This window comes from Magallana gigas, chromosome 3 (assembly GCF_963853765.1).
Source record: "Magallana gigas chromosome 3, xbMagGiga1.1, whole genome shotgun sequence".
NCBI lineage: Eukaryota > Metazoa > Mollusca > Bivalvia > Ostreida > Ostreidae > Magallana > Magallana gigas.
The window spans coordinates 40840222-40865534 of record NC_088855.1 but is presented as its reverse complement, the minus strand read 5'-3'; the positions used below and the strand labels follow the sequence as shown (position 1 = coordinate 40865534).

Below are 25313 nucleotides of genomic sequence, written 5' to 3'. Positions count from 1 at the left end.
TGTAAAATACCAAACAGAACCCTCACTGTCTACCTATTCTCGAGTAGGTGTATACAGTAATTATAAATTGACGCTTATTGTGAAGTGATTTTAAATTCCCAATGGGTCTTAAACATGCTGCAAAGCTAACGGATATAACGAGTAACGTTTTAGCGAAGCCAAATCGCCCGTCCCTAGTACTTCGTTATTAGCGTTTTTCACTGTAATAATAATATTTGTCACCCCCGCTGTGAACATAGATCAGACAGTGTATAAAACATATCAATGGTGTTTGTTTACAAGCTAGTAATCGTTTTTATTAACCTTTTTATATGGTCATACAGGTAGCCATTATTGTGCAGTCTTAAACTCCATCAAATGAAATTCTTGCTCTGTGAATAAAAACAATAGGTACGGTCTTTAAATACTGTTTTGTATATTTATTTCACATTTATCATTTGGCATATAAGATCAATATCAAAACACCACAAAATCTACAAGAAAATAAAAGTATTTTTAAAAATTTAAGTAGATTTTCAAATAAATCGATGGCTTCGTCTGGTAGGTGTGCAGACTTCTGGTCCGTAGCCTTGTGGGTACTGTATGACGACATATGACGGACATTTGGGAACCTGGCAACAGCAGCCTGGTTCAGGTTCAGCCAGTGAACAAATCGACTTAGGAATGTTCCAATGGTTCACGCACCTACAACACAACAGGTTCAATTAAATAAGGCAGCTTCAAAATAATATTCCAGAGGCAATTCTTTTTAAAATATACTTTGTACAGAATTGGTATGATGAAAAAAAAATGGTTCAATCGGAAAAGTTATTCAAATTTGTGTGATAAAACTTTTGCATTTAAAACAAAATAGAACTCTAAACAAGAAAATGATCGCGGTAACAATGCCCGAGGATGATACACAATGTTAATGAATCTCATTTCGACAAACTTATCTTGTTGCCTCGTAAAGATTGATGTTCATAGTGTGCTGTTTAGCCTTCATAGGCGTCGGAACCGGGTGTTCTCAGTTCCCCTACTTTTTTGCAAAGGAAGATATAACCATAGCCATCCTCCCCTTTTTTTAAGCTTGTCAAGATTTCTTATGAGTCTAGCGCCCCCCCCCCCCCCCGCCACCCCCCATCCCTTTCAGTTTGCTTCCGACGCCAATGGCCTCATTACTTTTCTACGTTTCATTCTGATGTACAGCTTTCTGTCCTCTAATCCAAGGAACTAAGGTCTGTATTAACGCTTATTTTAATGGAATCTCGTTAGACAATAGATAATTTTAAAGTTGGAAATAAAAAAAAAAAGAAATCACATTCTACTCACCGACAACAGGATGTGATGGAGATATAATTTGAAATGTTTTCTTTTAGAAATCTGACTTGTGATTATCAGAAAATTTCTCGTTGAGAATATTGAGCCATAAGCCATGGGTTAGAAATGCCAATATATAAAAGTTTTTATAACATTTCGAAAATCCAAACTTATTACCCATTCGGCATTTCTTCGCGCAAAACAAAGTTCATCCAGCAAGCAAGTCAATACTGTGACAAGATGCTTAAGTGGTAGTTTTGGCTATACTTCTTAGAATTTCCTCGCGGCATGTAAATGTACTTCCAAATAAATGTACATGTGTATAATATATTCATAATCTACAGAGCTTAGTGATATTCTGTACGTGGTTTTAAAAAGTTGCAATGACAAGAAAAAGGATGACATAGGACAAAAATTTAAGTTTAAAAGGGGTATTTCTCCGATATTTAATCAAAATTCTTGCGAAAATAAAATATACGCAGTATTTTCTACAATGTTTCTCGAAATTCTGTTGTTTAAGAGGAGCGGCACTGACAGACGTTTCGGTGGTATATTAAATAAATGGGCATTTCAAACGTACACGTATGCATCTTGTGATACTAGTTTGTGTAGAATAGACTTCAACCAAACTAACTAAACACTGCACTGTTTAGATTTCTCATGTACAAATTCATTTAAATCTCCCCCTTTAGAAATTCAATGGGTTTTTTTTCTCATTATTCTACAATATTCTATCGTATCATTCCAAAGTATATGATTGGTCGATTGCTGTCGCGTGATTGTGCTATAAATTCTGTTATTATAATATTGTATTTTCCAAAGTGTATAATTGGTTGATCATACACCCTTTAATCACAATTGGTTGATTGCTGTCACGTGACGATGCTTAAACTTACTATACTAATAAAACAATTATAGCTTTTTGATATTTATGTATTAACCCCATCAAATTGCTATAATTGAATAATATACTTCAATATTATGATTAAAAATTAATTTCCCAGGGAGAAGGTAAATAAGATGAAAAGGGTTTATTGTATTAATATCAAAATTGATGTGTAGTTGTAGAGAATCCACCTATATGGCATTTTGCTGACCATATGAAGTCCTACTGCTTTGTTTCAAGAAGAAGCATAGTACAACAGAATCAATTCATATGAAGCATACATGTAGCCCTATGAAGCAGTCAAGTCTGTCAAATGAAGCAAGATTATAATATTTAAGTTCCGCAAGCATGTCTGTTGAGCACAAGCTTTTGATACCATGCCTAATATTTTTTTTGTTTACTTCAAGCAACGATATTTGAGTACTACAAAATCACGTTAATTCGTGTATTATCCTTTCAAACTTGTTAAATTTGCATCCAAGTGCCCGAAATGAATACATGCTATGAAAGAAATCCGACTGGATTTACTCAGTCACATAACAGAAGCCTCACTTGACTGATTAATGTGTATTTGTAAGATAAAGATAGTTGACTCTTCAAATGAAAATGAAAGACTAGAATACAAAGAAATAGTATGGTATTGTTCAATTCATCAAACAATACATTAATAATAACAAAGATAACAATTAAGTTTCGGGGCCATATCCTGGAGGATATTGAATGACAACATAGGATGGACAGTCTGGCGTCTTGCAGCATTTTCCTGGGGCAGGATCACGGAGAGTACAAATATTGGGCAAGTTCCAGGTCACACACCTAAAAGCAAAGCAGCATTCATTTCAAAAGCAAAAGCAAGCAGATTCATTATGTAAATCTTTGGCAAAGCTTGTATACAACAATGCTAAAAGTATTTGCATGGAATAAATAAGAAGCTCAAAGCTATAAATATGCATCAAAAGCTCAAAGGTTATCAATTGCTCAGCAGGGTGTATTAAAATTTCCACGAAAGTACTGAAAAGATTTTAGCAGAACAAGCAAATACAAATGTATACATCGATAGAAGCCAATCCCAATAGGTTCAAAGCTAGTAATAATTATTTTTGCAGCATTTAAGCTCATTTTTAAAAAGAACTTCGAATGAAGTCTTGTGAAGCCATTTTAAGCACTGCACTTTCATTCAGCCAACAACCACTACTGGTAAATGTATATCTTCAAGTGTGGCCACATCGACTTCATCAACCAAATAATGTCCTACAATTTGACCTCAAACTTGATGAATGACCTTGCCCTTTACCTTTGACTCGGCTTTGATATGATTGGCTTTGGTTACCTTTGACCTTGATGATCATCAAGGCTCTTTTGGCGTGTTCAGAAATTCTGGTACTTACTTTTGTTTACAGCTGTAGGCACCATTCGCCAAACATTCACAAGACAAGTCACAGCCATCGTCCCATTTATCTCCCACTACATAGTCTTTTCCCTTGTAGTTACAAGCTGAAAACCATAAGAATTTACAGAAATATAATTTAATTCTGGTTGTAACGCCAAATTAGATATGCTAAACAATTTCAATTTTATTGTAAAAGGTAACTTGCCCACGTCACAATACAACATGCTTGCACAACTTAATAATTCGCTATATTTTACATTTGAATTTTGTACAAATAAACCCCATTGTTTTAAAAAATGTGTTTATTTTTTAAAATTTGGATTTAGAATATTACAACAAAAGGACTAAATTTTAATTTCTACCAATGTTAAACAACTATAACATAACTTCAGACAGTTCATGCTTTTTTATCAACCACTTTGTAGTTAATAAAGTGTAAACTACCCCAAGTTATGTTATATCATATAACATGGGTAGAAATTAAATTAATACTTAATTAGCATATAATAAACAAACGAAGCTTTACGAAATGCATCCAAAAAGAAAATATCAGCTGTTTTACAGGAGTTAATGACATATGTAAGCACCTGTTAGAACACAAAATGATAGAACATTTGTAACAAAACCTTGAACATTTGGTTAGACATAACTATTAATTTCTTGTGTCAAAACAAGTTAAATTTATGCTGGTTTAAATCTTGTTAACTTTAAAGAGCTTTTATACAAGACCTTTATGTAGTTGTGTCAAACAGCAATGTGACATAGGCCTGTCTATTTCAATTTTGGCCACTCACACAGGCCTATGTTACATTGCTGTTTGACACAACTACATAAAGTTCTTGTTAAAATGGTTCAAATGTTTAATAAGGCACAAAAGTCAGCAAGGTCACCAACTTACTGATCATGCCAGTGAAGTTACAGTACACCTGTCCACAGCATTGTCCTGGCTGTTTGACCACGTGGCACTGAGAGGGGAGTCCTTGGTACACAGGGCATCTACAAAACAAGGAAGGCATCATTGCTCCATTTCCAACATAATGACCGGTCAGTTCATTTTTAAACTGTAGCAGTAGCCATTTGGTTATATTTGCCATTCATTATGAAATGCCAATGGGCTCTTGGCTATCAAATAGTTTTAAAAAGTTTTACGTCAGTACCATATTTAATCTGAAGAGCTACCTTAAGAGAAGTCAGATTTACAATACAATATGTAAAGGTATAATGTTCCTTTTCTAGGAAATGAATGCAAGAAACTTTCAAAACGTTTTTAACTGCTGAAGAGTTTTTACCTGGGAAAACATTGTGCAATTCCAGACTGATCCTTAGGACAGGTACAGTTCTTTTCACAGCCATCTGTCCACATCTCTCCCTCTTGGTGTAATGTACCCTTGTATGTACAACCTGTGGCTATATCCATTCAAACAGCATGGTTAAAAGTCAAAAGAAACTATTTACTACCATTAGACAACTTACAAAACAAAAATATAAACAATCAGTTTCTTCTCTATAAAACATACAAATATATGTATCTTTTTGTCAATAACAAACTTACGTGGTGGCACTGGTGTAGTGGTTGAGCCATTGGAGCCTGTTTTTTAAAAAAAAAAAACAAAAAGAAAAACTTTATAAATGTACTAGACTTTGACCCGTGCATGCACGGGTTGGCATTGCATATTATGTCAGGCATTTACGAAATTGATACATCAAATTTGCACACCATGTTGACATTCAGAAATCTTGGAATTTTTCATATTAAACGCGCTGAGTTAGAGTTATCTCCCGTAATTTCTTTTATGAACAGAATATTGAGTGAATTTTGAATGAAAATTTACACATATTTGTATTATGTGTATCGTTTTTTAGTTTATCCATGCAAATTTGATAAACTAAAGAGCATCCCGTAATTTAGCTTAAATGTAATGCGCATGCGCAAGATTGTAAAATCCGAAAAATTCAGACGATTTCCAGATTTTTTAAAGGAATTTTCTTTGATTATTAATTAGCGAAGCCTGATTGAGAAAAAATAAAAACAAATTGGTAAACTCCAAGTACCAGTAATGTTAAAAATATATAAAACAAAAGACAGTAGTCTTCCGATTTCTCGGTATTAAAGCTAAAAAATTCGAGTCTATTATTTTAATATAGTAGTATAGATATGTACACTTTATCATTTTCTTGAACTCTGCACTTGCAGAATATTTTGCTTGGAAATACCCTAGCTTTGATTAACAGGTAAAACATTTAAACTTACATGTACTGTGTCCTTGAATTGCAAATACATCTCCCATGCCCTTTTGAGCTGTATAAAAAGAGATACATGCATTAAATTTATCTCAAATTCATAAATTGAAAAGTATTTTCCTGCCTATTTGACATATGAATGCTTGCATGTCTTTCAATGTATATTTAGATCAGAAAGCAATGAAACTGGAAATGATACATTACAATCATTGATCAATGACCTTCCTCTAATATATGATAGGTTTTACATTCAAAAGAAAGTCTCATTCTTTAAAAATCTCACAGCTGAGAGCTGTATTCTATACGCTTTTCCCTTAACATGTAAAATCCCACATTACCTGATCCCCAGTTGACAGCAGTGTTTGTCATGGAGTAGAAGAAGGATGGCTTTTGGAGACCCTTCTCGTAGAAACAGTTGGACTGAGGGGAGGTGACCATGATCCAACCGGTGGTGCTGCACTGCTGGGATGTCTGTGTGACCGAGAACTGGAGCCCTGTGCTTGGGTCACTGCAAAAAACATCATCAAACTTCACCACCATTCATCAAGTACTGCATGTACACCAACTTTTGTGCAGTTTGTGAAAAATTCCCTCTAGTTTTGTAAGAAGCTTGTCCTGAGAATTTCTTGCTGTAAATTGGTCCCTAAATGCCCTTTGATTTGTTTTTAGATTTTTCCATAAGCTTAATTGCTATATTTGGTCACAGTAAACCTGTTTATTGCTTGTTAATGATGAAATAAAGTTTTCACAAATTAACTAGTAAAACAACATAGGTAGTCAATATTTGCAACAAAGTCACTGCAATAATTCTAGATGTATTATTAATTTAATGTAGATCTACAACCAATTTATAAGCATCAAGCCTTACGTCTGCATTCCGATAAACTGTTTGGGAATTGAGGCAATATTTCCCCAAGAGGAATCAATGATCCTGTCAGATGAAAACCAGTTTAGCTTGTCGGAGTTTCTGGCATCAAACACAATGTAGGCTTTCTCTACGCCGTGCTTATATATAGAGACCTTGATCTGAAAGCACAGTTTCACAAGTTAAACAATCCAAAGGGGAAACTCTCTGTTAGTATCAAGAATATACATGTAATGTGATATAATACTTTATCATTATTTTATCAGGCAGTGTGATACAACATTGGTCATTAAACATATCCACTCATGCATTAAACAAAGTGTGGGTGTGGCATCTTTTTCAAGAAAAAATAAAATACGGTGTATCGCACCTTGTCCAGACAGAGAGAGTTCCAATGGTTGGACAAGTCTGGTTTGTAGGGCTTCTGGGGGAACAGATTGGCAGCGGTTGGGTCCAAGGGGTTGATAGTCTGACCTCCGGCCCACAGTTGGAACAGATCACCTCCCATGTTTTCCACACCCTTGAACAGCAACTGCCAGCCACTGGGAGGGGCTAATCCATAAAGTAAACATATCAATTTATAATACACTAGCTATCTTCTCTTTTTTATATTTCATTAACCCATTATACAAATGTAATCAAATTATGTTCGTTTTGGGTATATTTCTGTGTGCTGTGTGGTAAAAGGTGTGGATCTATGTGGTTTGAGGTCACTTGACATGGTCATATAAATAGTAATTGTGAGGGCTTTATGGTCATTCTACCGCTCTTTAGGACAAAGTGTAGGATTTTGATGGCTACCAGTAAATTATTGATAAGTAAATAAATAATACAAATTATTGCATTACTAGAAAACCATACATTTGCAACGATCCTTGTTATTTGTATAAATCATACATACCTGTACTAGTAGAGGGTGTAGTAGCGACTGAAAATTAAGAAATCAATGTATGTTTAAGACCATAACATTAATTATCAGCAAAACATATCAGTATTGATTCTGAAGTCCCACAAAGAAACCACTAAACACATAATTTAATTGATACTGTAAACCAACTTTTAGTCTGTGCAAGAAATATTTGCAAGATCCTCTTCATTGCAAATGTTTCACATTGCAAATATTTCTTGCCGCAAACTAATCTTTGACGTATGGTTGTTATATCAAACAGAGTGTGGATAAAGCATAGTCACAAACAATAGTCGTTGCGAACTAGTATCTCCGGTAAATTGCAAAATAACCTCATCATGAATAAAAGTTGGTTTGCGGTAATTCAAATACTGTAGATTCCATTAATTTACTCAATTTCTCCGTTACACTCTTTTGTGTCAAACAAGCAAGGATAGAAAATCGCAAGCATCAAATTTTGCTATAATATCACATACTTTTCGACTTTTTAAAAAAATAAAAGTTTCTTTAATCTGATATCAGTTCCTGGCATTTGATTATAGGTATTTACAACAGACAATGAATACCTGTACAAACTCCACAAGATTTGGCACATCTGTCTCTGACTGAGGCGAACTGAGAACAGAAGCCATTGGTGACAGCTGACTGACACAAGCTGGGTGAGTCCTTGTCTACACATGGTACAGATGTTGTTGCTGCAAAATCACACAAGTCCACAAAGTTAATATATCATTATATCAGATAATACTCTTATCATTTATTTTTCTGCTTTTTTTTTTTGCAAGCTGCTGGCATCTGTTACAGAGAAAAAGAAACTTTTCATTTGAATGTTAAATATTTTCCTCAGTGGTAATTTGTATGCTCCTTAATAATAAGTTTTAATGATAGTTAAATGTGTAGTTGTTTTGAATGCACCAAGCTATAATGAGCATTCAGATAAAACTTCATATTTCATAAGTCATGGTCATTTTTGGACAGCTCTAGGTACCACTGTAAATGCTCCTGACATAAAAAATTGTGAAACAGACAGACAAAGCCTTACTTGGTCCTTGACAAAGTTGGTCGAAGTTTGGACAGTTCTGCTGAGCCCAAGGCTTGAAGGCCAGGCTGGTACACAGGCTCTTGTCATTACACTGGGGAGGAGGTGTAGTCACCGTACTGTGGTCTGTATCGATCAATATAATATCAAAAGTACTGTGCAGTGTTTAAGTGGAATAAAGGTTTCAGGATTATTATGTTAAGAATCTCCACTAACTATAACCTTTCCTTAACAATTATCAGTATTGAATATCAAAAACAGAAATAAACTACTGTAAATGTATCATATTTAGCTTGTACGATAATTGGCGGAATACAATGTTTCAACAAGTTAGCATGGATTTGATTTAGGCATGTCCAAATGTACTTATTTATCTACTTATATATTTTACATTTGGCGATGTACTTGATTTAGCGGACGCCGTTTTCCGCCTAAGATGGTAAATAGAATACACAGCCAAATGTATTACGCTTACAGTATATGATATAAAAAATCACACAACTATTAAACTTAAAAAGATCTCAATACACTCCAATATTCTAAGAGCGAATACTCACGGCACATGTTACAGAAGGCAGGACAGTTTCTCTGAGCCCAGTCCTTGTATGTCCCTGTACAAGCCGAGTGTCCATAGGAAGCGCAGTCCGAGACCAGGTCCTGGCAGCCCGCCACTGTGTGTCCGTGGTGTGGTGTGGTGAGGGTGGTGGTGACCGAGTTTGCGGGGCCACATCGAACCACTTTACAACACTGTCCGGTCACTGCCTCCAAATGACAGTACGACGGCAGAGAAGTGTAAGTGGGACATCTGTAGAAAGTCAATTGTTACTAGTCAGTTTAAGGTATGTTATCACCCTGACAAGAAAGATAACTCTCTGTGTGAGATAAATGACTTCCATTCCCATATAAAAATGTCAAAAGGTGAATTCTGTCAAATTTTGTCCTGACATGATATGCTAATTTTGTGTTGATTTCATTCATAACTTTGAATGTCTGTACAAATAAATTACCAAGTTCAGCATAAGCTAATAGATTAATTTATACTATAGTTTTTAGACATTAACGGGTTGAAAAAACATTTTCTCAGCAACCAGATACCGGTACTTAAAAGATTCCAGGCATATATCTTTGAAGTCAGGCTTGTCTTTATTTATTTATCTATTGGCAATTGGTCACGCACTATATTAAGATCACAATAACAAGAATTGTACACTAGGAGTGGCTTACTTTGAGGTACAAGTGTAGAGGCCTGAACTGTCTGTACATGTACAGCTAAAGTCACAGCCATCGTCCCACTTCTGATTCACAGCGTATGAAACACCCTTGTATACACAGCCATCTACAATGGAAAACCATTTGTACCTATACATAACTTTTCACAAATGTACCATATGCGACAACCACATATGAGCAGAATATGAACATTTTTTTATTGGTAAACTACAGGGAATGATGAACAGTATGAGGTAAATATATCAATAACTTTTTTATAAATAGAACATTTAGAAGTAATGTATAACATTATTTAAAAAAAAATTTTCAGTGCTAAAATTGAGAAAAAAATATTAATTACTATGGTGTCCCGATAGGGCCATTTGTAAAAGTGTATTAGGAACAACACGCTAGCGGGACATTTGAAACAATGCGCTAGTGCATTAATAATGATACATTAGTGACATTGCACTAGCGCAATTGTAACACCCGCCAGCACGTTTTTTAAAACAGGCTGTCAAGCTAACACACAACACGCCATCATGCTAACACACTAACACAAATATTCATCTTATTAGGAAGTTGTGACAGGAAAAAATACATTGAGCATGTGCGAAGTGGGAAAAGCGCATTAAGAACAACACCCTAGCATGTTCTAGTACTCTCAGTACTTTGGTGAATTTTCTTATTGGCTGCTAGCTTTGACGGTTAAGTGGCAGCTGTTAGTGGCTGCTAGCTTCAGCCTGGTGAAGAGGTATTCTCGGATGAGGTCCTCTTCTAATGATAAATTATTATCAATAATATTCAATCGTAATTGATCACCAATTCATTGGTAATATACAACCAAATCAAGGAATTTGCATTAATGTGTTAGCATAATGGCATTGTGTTAGCTTGATGACGTGTCGTAGACAATGCGCTGGCACGTTGTTATAAATGCACTAGCACCTTGTCACTACACGCTAGCACATTGTCACTATGCACTAGCATGATAATGCTGATACACTTTTGCAAAAAGCCCTATCGGGACACCATCAATCACTGCACAATCGATTAGTTCAGCTTTATACGGTGCATTTATGTTTTTGGTAATTTTTTTTTTTCACTCACTAGAATTTCCAGTCAGTCCAGAGGAAGGAGGTTTGTAGTTGGGTCGGAATCCGGAGTAGCCAGGCTGGAATGTTCCATAGATGGGGAACTGGCTGGGATGATTTGGATCCACACTAACAATGTTTCCATTGCTGTCTGGACACTTAATGGACTCGCAGCAATCTCCATTCAAACCAGTCGCCTGAACACTGAAGCAGTTGGCTTTCTGAATGTCTTTGTATGTCGGGCATCTGAAAGTTTCACACATAACACACTATTTAGTATCTGTTAACAGAAATGGAAATCTTGATGAAAATGAATACCATCTGCAGGCAAGCATAGAAAAAGGGTTTTTTCACTACAAAATATTCGATGAAGTGTCAATTTCATACATTATTTATCAATTATCTGTTATTTTGAAGAGCAAATTATCATAACTTGCTGACACACAAAAGATGAATTGCAGGATCAAAGGAGTGCTTACTTGGATTTGCATTCAAAGTATCCTGACCGACCATCCTTGCATACACAGGAGAACTTACAATCTTGATCCCAGGTTTCCCCTTGGTTGTAGACCTTGTTCTGGAAGATACACTGATCTGAAAATTACCAAACAGACCAGGATTAACTCTTTGGATAAGTTTCCAGGAATCAGCAAACAGACATTGTGAACTTTGTGATACAAGTGGGTAGGGAAATTGAAGCCATGCAAGACTCCAATTTCTGATGTTGTACAACTGATGGCCAACAGAATCCAGATATGCTGATGACTCATGTCTGAGTTGCATTTATGCAACTTTCTCAAGTATATTGCCTTCTATGCAAACATTTCATTAAAATATTATCTAATTGTAATCCAAGAAACTATCATCAAGTGTTAAACTTTGAAGTGAACTGAGCATACTGTTGATTCTGTTTGACTGATCTTATGAAATGGATTAATTTTTTCACACATACATTTGTTCTCAGTATTTATCCACTATTTCATTTTAATAGAAATGAGCACAACAAATATGACTCACTGGTGACCTGAGGAATCTGTGCGGAGTTGATTGGGTATCCTTGTCCCGGGAAGACATTAACAGGGGCCGGAGTTGTAATCTGAATGTTGGTGTTTGGAGGTAGCATGGTTGAGCCGGGGGGTTTTCCTGGGGCAGGAGTGGGGTTCAGCTGAGGGATAGGGTTGTATGTTCCATAGCCTGGGACGTCACAGGTCATGGACTGGCAGCACTGACCGGGTACATTGACCAGGCGACAGTAACTGGGGAGGGACTGAGAGAAATGGGGGCATCTGGAACGATGAGCAAAAGCATCAGATCAGAAAGTGAAAATCAGTGTCCATAAAAACTAAGAGGTTAGGAGCATATAACTTCAAAATAGAATATTTAAGCATTCGATGAAAAGTAGAAATCACTGTCTAAAAAGAAACATTTAAATATATGAAGATTACAATATAAATTTTAAAACTGAGAGCTTTTTATTGATCATTCAATATGTAATTATAGTAATAGATTATTGTGTTTTTAAGCTAGGCCAAAAGGGAACTTTAATTAACATCATTGATGTTCCAAAATGTACTCACTTGGATGTGCAGCGGTAAACACCAGAATTTGCATTTTCACAAGTACAGACATATTTACAGCCATCATCCCAGGACTGGCCTTGGTTGTAGATGTTGCCATTGTAAATACACACATCTGTAAATTCAACACATATATTAGTATAGACAGCCTAACGTTATAACCTACAACAACTGAACTACACATATTAATTGGGAGACAAACTTACTGCGTCCTCCAAAGGTGGGGGGTTTGAAGGTTCCTGGCTGCCAGCCTGTACCGGTGAAGCTGTTATGTGTTCCAATGGGGAAGATGTTTAGTGCATTCGGTGAGGGGGTGATGGGTCCATCGATGGAAGGTGTGTAGGATCCACAGTCAGGCTTCTCACAACACTGGTCATTGGGGTCAGGCTGAAGTGTACACACAGAGGGGAGACCAGAATAGCCCTGGCATCTGTTAAACAGGAGGGACAATTAGTCTTCATAAAGAAAATACATGTACTGACCCAGGATCACATTTGTATAGTTCTGAATACTGACCTTCTTTTACATTTGATATTTAACTTGTATAAAAATGATCCTACACTGTAATGTGCACATGTAGACAGCTAGATACTGACCTGGCATTACACTTGTATTTGTTGGTGGTAGGGTCCTCACATGTGCAGACATAATCACAGCCCACATTCCATGTGGCTCCCTTAGCATAGAGACTGCCATCAACATAGAGACATTGGTCTGAAAATACAGTGATATTAACAACATTAAAATGCACAATTCAGATACAAGAGTATGTGTATTTTAAAGTACATGTATTATATTTGTACTATATTTGAAAGAATTTGTTTTTTCAACAAGTCAGATTCCATTTTGTGCATTTCCTAATGTACTTACATGTATTTATATGCATATATATAATTATATATATGAGACATTTGTCAATGTACTTGATTTAGTGGAAGCCATTTACCATCAAAACCGCTAAATTGAATAAATGGCCAAATGTAACAGGTTTCCAGTATTTTCTAGCAATACTGGTAGCCATGGACAAAATTATATTTTCAAAATGGTTGCGATGTGGTGGACTCACCCATGGGTTTGATGGTGGAGATGGATGGGACAGTGGTAGCGGTAGTGGTAGGAGTGGTGGGTGGTACCGGGGTGGTGGCATTGTAGTTGAAGTCACATTTAGCAATGGTACAACACTTGTCATTGGGGTCGTACACTTTGTAGCACTGTGGTGGCAGGTTGTAGTAATTCTGACATCTGTAACATCACAGTTTAAATTACTGAAATAAGTTTCTAATCTCAATATTAGAAAAAAGTGATAAGCATGATCATCAATGCATAGTAACAGACATTAATAGATATCTATTTATTTATAGGTAAAATTTACCTAAACTTATAGAAACCTTTGGTATAAGATTTACTTGTCCGTACATTTGTAGAGACCCATGTTTAAGATTTACCTGTCTGTATACTGATACAGACTCTGGTTTAAGATTTACCTGTCTGTATGCTGCTAGATACCCTTGTTACCTGTCTGTATACAGAAAGAGACCCTTGTTTAAAATTTACCTTCTGTATACTGGTAGAGACCCATGTATAAGATTTGCCTGTCTGTACACTTGCAAAGAGGCTTGTATAAGATTTACCTACCGGCAGAGACCCTTATTCAAGAGAGATTTTTGTTTCAGATTTACCTGTCTGTACACTTGTAGAGACCCTTCTCAGCATCTATACACTCACAGCTGTAATCACATCCATCAGTCCACGTGTTGCCTTGGTTGTAGATCACTCCTTTGTACACACATACATCTATACCAAAAAATCAACACATTACCATATAGTTTTCAATCAAGCTGAGAATGACAACAAAGAAACAAGAGAACATATTGTTCATGAATATTGTTACACTTATCATTTGTTTCTAGCAATCTGTCAGATTTCAATTCTCATTTTAAAATGAAAGTCACACAGCTATATGCAAATGTTTATTTTTTTTCCGTTGAGAGTACAAGTGTAACTTTCATTACAGAATAGCCGTGGCTTCTGTCAAACCTAACTAGATAACAATGTAGTTAATAAACTTATAAAATGTACAAAGTTCCCAAATCTTTCAGAGAAGCAATAAAAGTACAGTTGTCTTACTTCGTTTGCTTGTTCCACCAAAGCCTACATTGGGATACTGGTTAGATCCGGTAAAGGAGCCAGCCACACTGGTGGGAACCACAATAGGAACTGGTGTGGTGGTGATGCCCAGCTGTGGTGGGAGGGGTGGGGCAGGGGTGGGGTACCTGTTACAGTCGGGAACCAGACAACAGGCATCCTTTGGATCCGTCACCAGACGACAGGTGCTTGGCAGGTTGTTGAATATCTTGCACCTATGACACACATCATGTACTGTAGATTCCTTATTTTATGTGAGTACAAACTTTGAGCAGATGATTTAAGACCATTATGATACATACTCAGTATATCTCTGATTTCAATATATTACAATTACCAGAAAAATAACAGAAATATTATCTGAAACTATTCAAATGTCAATTGTCATATGAATTAAACAAATCAACCATGGATCTTCATCATATTCTTCTCTTCATGTTTTTTTTTAATAAACTTACTACTGCTATCATGTATATTTGACCTTATTTTGAGACCCCATAGAAGACTCACTTGTTTGTACAGGTGATGAGTCCCTTGGAAGGTTCCTCACAGCGACAATTTCTGTCACAGCCATCAGACCAGGTCTGACCCTGAGTGTAGTATACTCCCTTGTAGCTACAGAAACCTGGAATAATTCACATGGGCCATATGTAATCAACTTGGATAACAAGAGTCCTCAATTTGATAAACAATCACAGCAACCTACCCCCCCCCCCCCCCCCCCCCAAAAAAAAAAAAACCCCACAATATCCAAACAATACAGTGTAGTCAGTACTTTGAAATACTAACCAATGTCAAGGTGATGGTAGAACTTTTTTCAGGTATACAGATAACCAAAAAACTTTTTCAAACATCACAGGTGATTTACATGTCTCAGATTGATCAGTGATATCTTAGCTGTGTCTGGTGTGTCAATAACAACTCACCTGTGTCAGGTGTGTCAACAATAACCTACCTGTTTCAGGTGCGACTGTTATTGGAATGGGCTGTCCAGGCTGTTGAGTTGGAGGAACTGGTAGAAAAAAATTATCAAATTATTTAAAGTTTAAAGCATAGAAATACACGTTTACATGCAATTAAAGCAAGTATATACTGAAAATATTATATTTATTCATATTAAGCATGTACTACATTTGGCAGAATTAAGATTTTCGACAGGTTAGCGTGGATTTTCTGAATGAACCCATTTATTTACGTACATGTTTGATATACAAGTGTATAGTACTTGATTTTGCAGAAGCCACATTCTGCCAAAAACGTTTAATAATATACACATGAATACTAAGGCAATATGTTTACAGTAATGGTTACTGCTCCCAGAAAGGTGTGCCACTTACTGATTGGCCTGGGTGTGGGGTTCTTGGAGTAGTCACAGTATGGGATCCTGCAGCACTTGTTGAATGGGTCGGTGATCAGCTGGCACTGAGGAGGTAGTCCTATGTATCTTGTACATCTGTCAAACAAAATGTAACAAGTTCCTATAACTCTAGTTTCTAGAACAGACAAAATAATTTAAAGGGATACCATTCCCCAATCTTTCTTTACTTCTTTAAAAGACATCAATTTATTTATTTGAAAAAAGTTGTAAAAATCTGCTTTATTTAAAGAGAACAAATCCTGTGATTTAAGTAAAGTAAAAAACATTTTAGAAAAAAAAAATTGATTTTCTTTGCTCTGGTTTGCTTGATTAAGATAGAAGCCTTACTTCTGTGTACATTTGTATTGGCCAGTCATTCCATTGACACATTCACAGGAATAGTCACAGCCATCATCCCACTTCTGCCCAGCGGAATACTTAGTTCCCTTGTAAATACATCCTGGCAATAAAAATCAAAATTTGTTTTCTAAGTTCATGAATAAGAACGTGTCTTTTGATTATTCATAAAACAGAATTAAGTTTTCAATTTACCTGACTGTGGAGGCAGACCTGGAAATAGAAAAAAAATAACAGGATCACTTAGATGTAAGACTGGATAATCATAATCTACCTCTCTTCATTTGATCTTTGCATTTGTAAATAAATAAGTAAACTCTAAGTCAAAATAATATTGTCATTTCAACTGCTTTCTAAATGTCCTAGTTTTGGAACTGGGTCAATCCAAATATTTGTACATGTGGTTGACATACACACCTGGTGAGGGAGTGGGGATCTTCCCTATTCCAGTAATGACTCCTGGGGCCACGGTGGTTGGTGGGGTGTTGATTCCTACCAGTGGTGTGGTACCGGCTGATTTACAAGATGGGATCTTACAGCAGGAAGGATCAGAGGGGTCGGGGACCAGGGAACAAGACACTGGCACATTGTTAAATACAGCACATCTGTGATTGAGAAATGAAATTTATTATTAACCAGTTGATACATGAAATTTCTTAAATTTCTCATTCATGATTTTTCGACTGCACCTATAAAACATTATGTGATTTATCAGTATAATGTTATTTAATATCAGAAAATAATTTTCTTCTGAATCAGTCGATCATTCTTACTTGTTCAATAATACCTAATAAATGTACAGTAAAACACGGTTATAACAAACATGCTTAAAATGAATTGATGCTTACAGCGAAGTGATTTTTATTCCCGGTGACTTTTTTACATGCTGTAAACTTGACGGATATAACGAATTGCACTTATAACGAAGTAAAATCATCCATCCCCGGCACTTTGTTATAAGCGTGTTTAACTGTACATGTATTGATAACGGTCTTAATATACTACCTTTCTTGGCAACGGAACAAATTGGAGGTAGAGTTCTCGCAGCGACAAGACAAATCACAGCCATCATACCAAAGCTGACCTTGTTGATACAGATCCCCCTTGTAGGAGCAGTACTCTGTAACCAGGACAAACAAAGTCATTTTAGATCCCACTTCAAGGATCTTAAAACCACCTCAAATAAGCTTATATACTTATCAAAGGAAAAATATTTTTTGACTAGCAATAAAGTCTAAGCTATTAAATTTAGCAATCAGAATTGTTTATGCATAGACTTACTGGGCTCAGCTGGTCCAGGAATTGGGGTGGGGGTGGTGCTGCCTGGGAGGGGTGCAGGTGGGGTAGGGGTGAAGATAGGGGTGCAGTAAGGCTTCTGACAGCACTTATCGGCTGGGTCTTCCACCAAGGTGCAGTAGCTGGGAAGCTTGGCGTATCTTGGACACCTGAGAATTCCAGACAACACATTCAGATTAACCGGTAATAAAAAAATACTTTATTAATAACATGTTCTCCATCAAATTACCGAGCATATGCACTTTTGAATAAGCAACAAACAAAAATTTGAATAAAAGGTTAATTTCATTTATAGAGCCATGAAAATTGATATTTTAATATACATTACATTTTAACTTTGCCAAATTTCATCATATATCTACAATATTTCTTATATCTCTGATATGACATAACACTGACTCCACACTTTAAGATGTGCATTGCACCTCTCATGTAATCAATAAGAGAAGAGAATAAAATTTCCCAAGTGATATATTACTACAGAACTGGTCCTTAAAAACCTACTTCTCAGTACATCTGTACTGTCCTTTGTAAGCATCAACACATTCACAAGTGTATGTACAGCCATCATCCCACTTCTGTCCCTGACTGTAAAAGACACCCTTGTAGACACAGGAATCTGAAATAAAATATATGGATATGTAATCTTATCTGCATTCAAATGTTAACTCTAGTTTCCATACCACTTTAAAATAGTCTTGACCTTTTACATTGGTAAACTAAAATTTCAAAACAGCATCATTTTTTTATAAAACTTGCATAATATGACAACACAAATATCTGCAAATTGTTTCTCTACTTAGTCCAAATTCTAAAATTTACACAGTAAACTAGCTTTGGCTACTCAGGATTGTGTAAATGTCAAGGGGAGGGAAAGAACAAAAGAATAATCCATCTTGCAAATATTTTATTGTTTACAACTTGAAAAAGACACCCCTCTCTCTTGGATACAAAATGGCTTACTTCTGTTTCCGTTGACTGATGTACCAGTCTGAGGAGACACAACTATTGTCCCAGGAACGCCCGTCACAATAGTGTTGGGATCAGTGCTGTTGGGATTCAAACAGTCCGGCACCTGGCAGCAGGGATCTTTGGGATCTGTCACCAGAGTGCATCCTTGGGACAGGGTCTGATAGGTAGGACATCTGGTGAAAGAAATCAAGCAGGTGTTTATGAGCAGGACAGTGCAATCCAATCATATAATTTAGTTCAGGAAAAATGTTATAAGCTCTGGAAAAGCATCTTTGCTAGCCAAGGGTTTTGGTCCACTCCGCTCCCTATAAACCATGGGGAGAGAAGTGGACCAAAAACCCTTGGCTAGCAAAGATGTGAGAAAGAATAACTGAACTGCCTTTTTTTATATTAAGATTCTGCATAATTATCTGTGTGTTTTATCCAAGACTCTCTCGATTTCATTAATACCTGTCTTGGCAGTTGATCTGTCCACTCTTGGCATCATCACATCGACAGGTCTTGTCACATCCCATTCGGAGAACCTGACCCTGTTTGACTATGACTCCATTGTAGAGACAGAATTCTGTCAATAGAGATATATGAGAAATAAATTTTACAGGACAAAGAACGCTATCTAAAATAAAATGTTTATCCTAGTACCACATATCATTTTACAGTGAGAATTGTGTATACAATGTTATTTTTGCCCTGTGCAATTTTCACCCTTCTACATTTGCAAACAATTTTGCCCTGCCTTGAATTTACTAATGCACAGTTGTGTTTAAAGAGAGATAATTTAGATGTTAGAGTTCGCCCAGTCTTAAATTTGCCAATAACATTGACTGTAAAAGGGGCAAAAAATTAAACATGGGCAAATCTTCCCAGTGTACAGTATAATTTTTTTTTGCCAAACAAAAATACTAGCATACCCATGATAATGATAATTCTCTTGATAATGCATACATCAAATTTTTGTAACTTGATTTATGCCCTGGTAATTTTGGTTTATAGAAAGGCCTGAAGCCATTCTTTGCACACTTCATCATTTAACAAATGATAAATTGCTTTTACCTGTGAGGGGAGGGGTCGGGGTCATGCCTGGAGCTGGGGTGGGGTTCACACAGTTGGGTTTTCTACAGCAAGGATTGGCTGGGTCGATCTCCAAACGGCAAGAGGAGGGGAGACTGGGGAATCGCTTGCAGCTGAAATAACATCAATGTACAAATAGAAGTATCATTCACACCCTGAATAAGAAAACCATATTTTATAGATTCTGCTGTCCTTACATGTCATGGCAAGTGTATCTGCCAGTGTTGGCATCATCACACACACAGTCATAAGAGCAGCCATCCCTCCATCTCTGTCCTTGCTGATACAGGGATCCCTTGTAATAACACATATCTGAAGAAAGAAGATAGATTTTTCTTTTAATTAAAATTTATTTTGGTTCTTTAGCCTCTTTTCAATGAAATTCATGCATTTTATAACATTGACATCAATGAGATCATCACAAGATCTTCAACTTGGCAAGCTACCAGTATTGCCAAATCATGCTAAAAGACATCAATGTGTAGAAAAACTGATTGCGAGTATTGTACACAAGGTCAACTATTTCTGTACTTACTGTTGACCGTTGGAGGGTGACCACTTCCTGTGATACTTCCCTGAACGCCGGCGGTGACGTTGCTGCACTGTGGTGCCTGGCAACAGTTGGGGTCATTGGGGTCAGCCACCATCACACAGGAGCTTGGAACATTGTCGTATTTTGGACATCTGTTATAGATAAGCAAATTCCAAGTTTAGTCTTCTATAATTAGTACAAACCATATTTTGGTGTTGATTTCACATCTGGATTTTGTTTAACATTGAACCATCCTCTTTGTTGGTTTATATGAGTAAAATTACAAAACTCAGTTTCTGATAGAGGAAATTGATTTCATCAATTAAACGAAAGAAAGGTAATAAAAGGACTATATATGATAAGGGCCTAAAATGGCCCCCTAAAATGAACATCATCATTTTACTATTATTCTTTAATTTCTTAGTACAGATATATATGTGATGTGTTTACATAATATTCATTTTGATTCAAGTGCCCACAATTTAGAAATATGACATTGTAAAGACAACCTTTTCCCGCCATTTTTGCATTTTAAGCGTAAAACAGCTTGTTTTCAAGCAGTTTTTCCTTCCGAAAACATAGAGCGCATTCTTGAACAAATAAAATATTTTAATCAGAGATGTACCTAGCCAAGACTAATAAGTGAAAAAAAAATTTCCTTGTTCAAGCATGCGCTCTATATTTCCCATTCGTAAATAGATAAGAAAAATGTCAATTTTTGGCTGATTTTTGAATTATAGAAATGGCGTCACTTCTGACGTCATATACTGCCAGTGTGTGCAAATAAATCAAATAAATAGATTAAAAATATATTTTATATCAACTCTTCTAAAAAATTAGTAAACATTTTATTGTACCCGAAACACTTTAAAAATGGCGAATTATGGGGGCCAAATTTAACTCTTACCATATATAGTTCTTTGTGATGTATTTTCATGTACTGTATAAAATTTAAAAAGACATTAAATAAAGCATGATTACACAAGGTGTACCTGTCAGTGCATGTATAAAGGCCTTGCTTGGCATCGTCACAGACACAGTTCTTGTCACATTTGTCCGACCATTTCTGGCCCTGGGTGTAAGCCTTGCCATTGTACATACAAACATCTGGTCAAGCAAAAGTACAACAAATCATTAATATTCATGTAAGAAGTCCAGTTTAAGTTTGCTTTTCAAAATTATAGTTTAAATGCATTTACCAGGTTTCTGCACTACAAAATAAATACATGTAGATAAATAGGAGTGGGAATAGGATGTAGGATATGTTCATATTAGGCGTATCATTACCTTTGGGTGTGGGTGATGGTGTTGGGCCCAGTGGTCCTGGTGTAGGTGCGCTGGGACAGGTAGGAATCTTGCAGCACTGGTCATAGGGGTCAGTAGTCATGAAACAAGACTGGGGCAAGGTAGCAAACCTTGGACATCTAAAAATAAAAGCCCATGCTTGAATTCAGGGGCATCCCAAGAGGGTAATTTCCCAAAATTTATATTGAAATTAAGTCTCATTGAAACTAGTGTTTCTTGAATTATCATGACAAAAAACTTTTTATTACAAACAGCTTTCATCACTCTTACATTAGAAAATTCTACTATACGTAAGGAAACACAGACTGACCTTTCTGTACAAGTGTAGGCTCCTGATGCTTCATCGATACACTCACACTTGTAGCTACAGGCATCGTCCCAGGTGTCTCCTTTGTGGTATTTCTTGCCTTTGTATTCACAGAATCCTGAAACAATGTCAAAGATCAAACAATTATCAATTACGACATTGCACTACTACAGTAATAAATTCTTACAAATTATTTTAGCAAATGCAATATTTAGGGTAAAGGTAATGATTTTTAAGGATGAATTCAACAACTACACAGTCTAAATGTATTATACATATATTAAGCATGTACGATATCTGTCAGAAATAAGTTGTCTGACAGGTTAGTATATGTTTGATTTGACACATTTCTGAATGTGCTATTTAACATTAATATATGCAAGACATTGAGCGATGTACTTATTAAAATAACCAAAGCCTCTAAAAAGAATTCACAGCCAGAAGTAATATGTTTACATTTTTTTGATTAATAGAAGATAAAATGGGCTGTGGATAATTTAGTTTTCTCATGAACTTTTTTTATAATGCAGAAAAATATCTTAGTCGATATACATATCAAGAATTAATGTGACAGTTATAAAGTCCATACCTTAAAACACTGACCTTGTTTTTAGAATACTGGTAAATGTAACTGAGATTAAAAATACCAGTATATATGTTTACATTCAAACTAGGTTGCCCATATTTAATAGATACTAACCAATATATTGTCCAATTCCAGTGTTAGGGTCTGGCTTGGGTCCACTTCCAGAGATAATTCCTGGAGCCAGGGTGGGGACTGGGTATGTTGGGCTGGGAGAGACCCCTGGGGCAAGGGTGGGCTGGACGAATGGGGCAGGGGTGGGGACATTGGGGCACTCTGGTACCTCACAGCATGCATCATTGGGATCTACCACCATCTTACAACCATCTGGAAGGTTGTTAAAGGAAGGACACCTAAATAAGAAAAACATCATTAGTAAAATTTCCTACCTAAAGATTATCCAGTTCTTATATGTAAACTTATATTTAAACTTGAAGAAGCCCTTGTTAATGCCAATTCTTTTAAGACTATCTTTTTAATGATATTCTTCACAAGCCTTATGCAAAAACAAAAGGAATGACATATTTGGCAGAAAGCTAAAAATATATTTTTTTTATTCTATATGATAGAAATTGATGCATATGGGGATTGCTAATTGTAGTCTAGTTTAAGTAATTAAACATTATTGGGATGGGGAGATGTAAGAGTTCAGTTTAATTTTAGAACCAATTCATTGTACATTATCAACACAAAAAAGACAAACCTGTCGTAACAGGAGTAGTAGTTAGTCTGGGCGTCGTCACAGCGACATGTCTGACTGCAGCCCTTGTTCCATGTGTCGCCCTGGCTGTATGGCAGTCCATTGTACACACAGAAAGCTGTAACACACAGCAGAGAGGATTACTTATCATCAAACTGTTTGTCTTGATATCAATTGATTCTCAAACATCAACATCTCTTTCCATACACAATTAAATTTCTGTAAACTGTGTTTATATTGCTATAAAAGTAGTGATTTATCCAAAATTTATCCAAACCATTTTTTTCTAGTGTCTATTAACTGGCCAGACTTACCCACTGGTGTTGGTGATGGGGTTGGAGTCAGGGTTGGACCTATGAAGTGTCAAAAGAAGCTAGAACCCAGTATGAGCATTTAAAAGGCCCCAAGTAACAAAACTTTATCAATTGTTTATAGAAGTGTAGAGTTCTAAATACTTTTTTTTCTTACAGAATTTTACTCTTAGACATATCAAAAAAAAGGAAGTATGAATTGAACATTGTACAAACCTAAGACAAAGTATGAACTCATTGTACAAACCTAAGATGAAGTATGAACTTACCCAAAAAGTGTGTGTAAATTGAACATTGCATTTACCAAAAAAGAAAGTGTGAACTGAACTCTGGGCTTACAAAAAGAGGAAGTGTGAACTTAACATTTGACTCACACAAAGAGAAAGTGTGGACTGAACATTGTGCTTACATGTATACACAGAGAGAGTGTTAAAATGCACTGGAGTGTGAACTGAATATTTCATAAAAAATGTGTGTATGAACATTGAACTATGGAAAGAGAACGTGTGGGCTGAAAATTGGACCTACTACTATTTAGTGTTAACAAAATATTAGACTTACCCAGAGAGGGAGTGCTTGGGGGATTGAAGAAGTCACATTTTGGTTTGTAACAACAAATATCATTTTCATCTCTCTGCAGCTGGCATTGTGGTGGAATAATTGGATAAGAAGGACACCTGTAATTTCCAAAAATATTACTAGTCCAACATCCATTAACATGGAAACATCAGTCATTTTTTTACATGTCCATGTACATATGTTTATGCATTCATTACAAACTGGATTAAAGTGGCTGAGTGATCAACAACTTACCAATCAAATCTGACTTAATTTTTAAATATGATATGTTTGCCCATTAACTTTTACCATAACTAAAAAATAAAAACATTTTTGTTTTAAAATTTGACATTTTCCTTTATCATTATACTGAGCTCTTCCTCTAAAGGAGGTAAATGTAGCCTAAAGATGACCACAACCATTCAGCCTTCTTAAAGCAGTCAGCATGAATCTGACCTCTGTGAACACTGGTATTTTCCATTCATGCCATCAATACATTCACAATTGTAGTCGCATCCATCTTGCCATTTCTGTCCATCAGCGTAGAATTTACCCTTGTAGAAGCAACCTGGCATAGGTGTTGTGGGTACGATTCCTCCACCGGTCACCACACCTGTTCCAGCAAAATACGATTTAAAATATCATATAAAATAAATGTATCATGATATATCCTGGTTAAATTCTAGACCAAAAAATTAATCAAACACTACATGTTTTTGTTGTAGATTTAAGGATGAGATTTTATTGGCTGACACTAAAATCTGACCTGTGACCCCGGTGATAACAATGGTGCCATTGGTTGGGTTGGGTGGTACAGTTATACACTGAGGAACCTCGCAGCATTCTGGGTCCTTGGGGTCAGCCACAAGAGTACACTGTGTGGGGATACTAGTGTATGTGGTGCATCTACAAAATAATTAAAGAAAAGAATTTAAACTGATTCAAGCGACAGGATTGGTCAGTAAACAAGTTACAAAAAGGTTCCACTGTAGACCGACCTGTCGTCACAGCGGTAATATCCAGACTTGGCATCTTCACAGATACAGGCCTTACTGCAGCCATCAAACCATTTCTGTCCTTGTGTGTATGGAACACCATTGTGAACACACATATCTGATAAACAAAAAGAAAAACTTTTTATTACTGCAATGGCTTTATGAATTCACAGAAATGCTGCAGTGTAGTAAGTGTCAGATGACAATTAACCTGAGTTAGGCCTATTAAAAAACATAGGTAATCACAGATTACAAAGCTCACCGAGACAAGACATCACCCTTATGAGACTTCACCTTTATGAGACCACCTTTATCAT

At 36.1% G+C, this 25313-nt stretch overlaps 1 protein-coding gene across 2 annotated transcripts in view; it reads right to left on the bottom strand.

Moving 5' to 3' along the window:
- Nucleotides 1-404: 404 nt before the first annotated feature.
- The window catches only part of LOC105329380 (uncharacterized), a 52212-nt gene continuing 27303 nt past the window's right edge, over nt 405-25313 (bottom strand). Inside the window, exons 36-82 of one of the 2 annotated variants that reach the window (XM_034443379.2) lie at nt 25000-25114; nt 24768-24907; nt 24458-24614; nt 24005-24120; nt 23447-23485; nt 23136-23250; nt 22550-22785; nt 21853-21967; nt 21525-21661; nt 21230-21344; nt 20241-20389; nt 19903-20017; nt 19688-19818; nt 19085-19199; nt 18626-18807; nt 18167-18281; nt 17648-17811; nt 17372-17486; nt 16784-16971; nt 16562-16579; nt 16358-16469; nt 15990-16105; nt 15608-15664; nt 15163-15277; nt 14635-14867; nt 14187-14301; nt 13574-13749; nt 13104-13221; nt 12714-12937; nt 12508-12622; nt 11948-12216; nt 11410-11524; nt 10947-11176; nt 9852-9963; nt 9185-9432; nt 8631-8753; nt 8155-8283; nt 7583-7609; nt 7052-7233; nt 6685-6842; nt 6155-6324; nt 5827-5874; nt 5128-5163; nt 4865-4982; nt 4474-4571; nt 3574-3679; nt 405-684 (exon numbers count right to left, since the gene is read on the bottom strand). In XM_034443379.2, the coding sequence (XP_034299270.2) occupies nt 516-684; nt 3574-3679; nt 4474-4571; nt 4865-4982; nt 5128-5163; nt 5827-5874; nt 6155-6324; nt 6685-6842; nt 7052-7233; nt 7583-7609; nt 8155-8283; nt 8631-8753; nt 9185-9432; nt 9852-9963; nt 10947-11176; nt 11410-11524; nt 11948-12216; nt 12508-12622; nt 12714-12937; nt 13104-13221; nt 13574-13749; nt 14187-14301; nt 14635-14867; nt 15163-15277; nt 15608-15664; nt 15990-16105; nt 16358-16469; nt 16562-16579; nt 16784-16971; nt 17372-17486; nt 17648-17811; nt 18167-18281; nt 18626-18807; nt 19085-19199; nt 19688-19818; nt 19903-20017; nt 20241-20389; nt 21230-21344; nt 21525-21661; nt 21853-21967; nt 22550-22785; nt 23136-23250; nt 23447-23485; nt 24005-24120; nt 24458-24614; nt 24768-24907; nt 25000-25114 (6296 nt within the window). In that variant the 3' untranslated portion in view covers nt 405-515. Of the gene's footprint in view, nt 685-2813; nt 3002-3573; nt 3680-4473; nt 4572-4864; nt 4983-5127; nt 5164-5826; nt 5875-6154; nt 6325-6684; nt 6843-7051; nt 7234-7582; nt 7610-8154; nt 8284-8630; nt 8754-9184; nt 9433-9851; nt 9964-10946; nt 11177-11409; nt 11525-11947; nt 12217-12507; nt 12623-12713; nt 12938-13103; nt 13222-13573; nt 13750-14186; nt 14302-14634; nt 14868-15162; nt 15278-15607; nt 15665-15989; nt 16106-16357; nt 16470-16561; nt 16580-16783; nt 16972-17371; nt 17487-17647; nt 17812-18166; nt 18282-18625; nt 18808-19084; nt 19200-19687; nt 19819-19902; nt 20018-20240; nt 20390-21229; nt 21345-21524; nt 21662-21852; nt 21968-22549; nt 22786-23135; nt 23251-23446; nt 23486-24004; nt 24121-24457; nt 24615-24767; nt 24908-24999; nt 25115-25313 lie in introns of those variants that run through there. The other variant, XM_066079776.1, reaches the window with a different exon arrangement.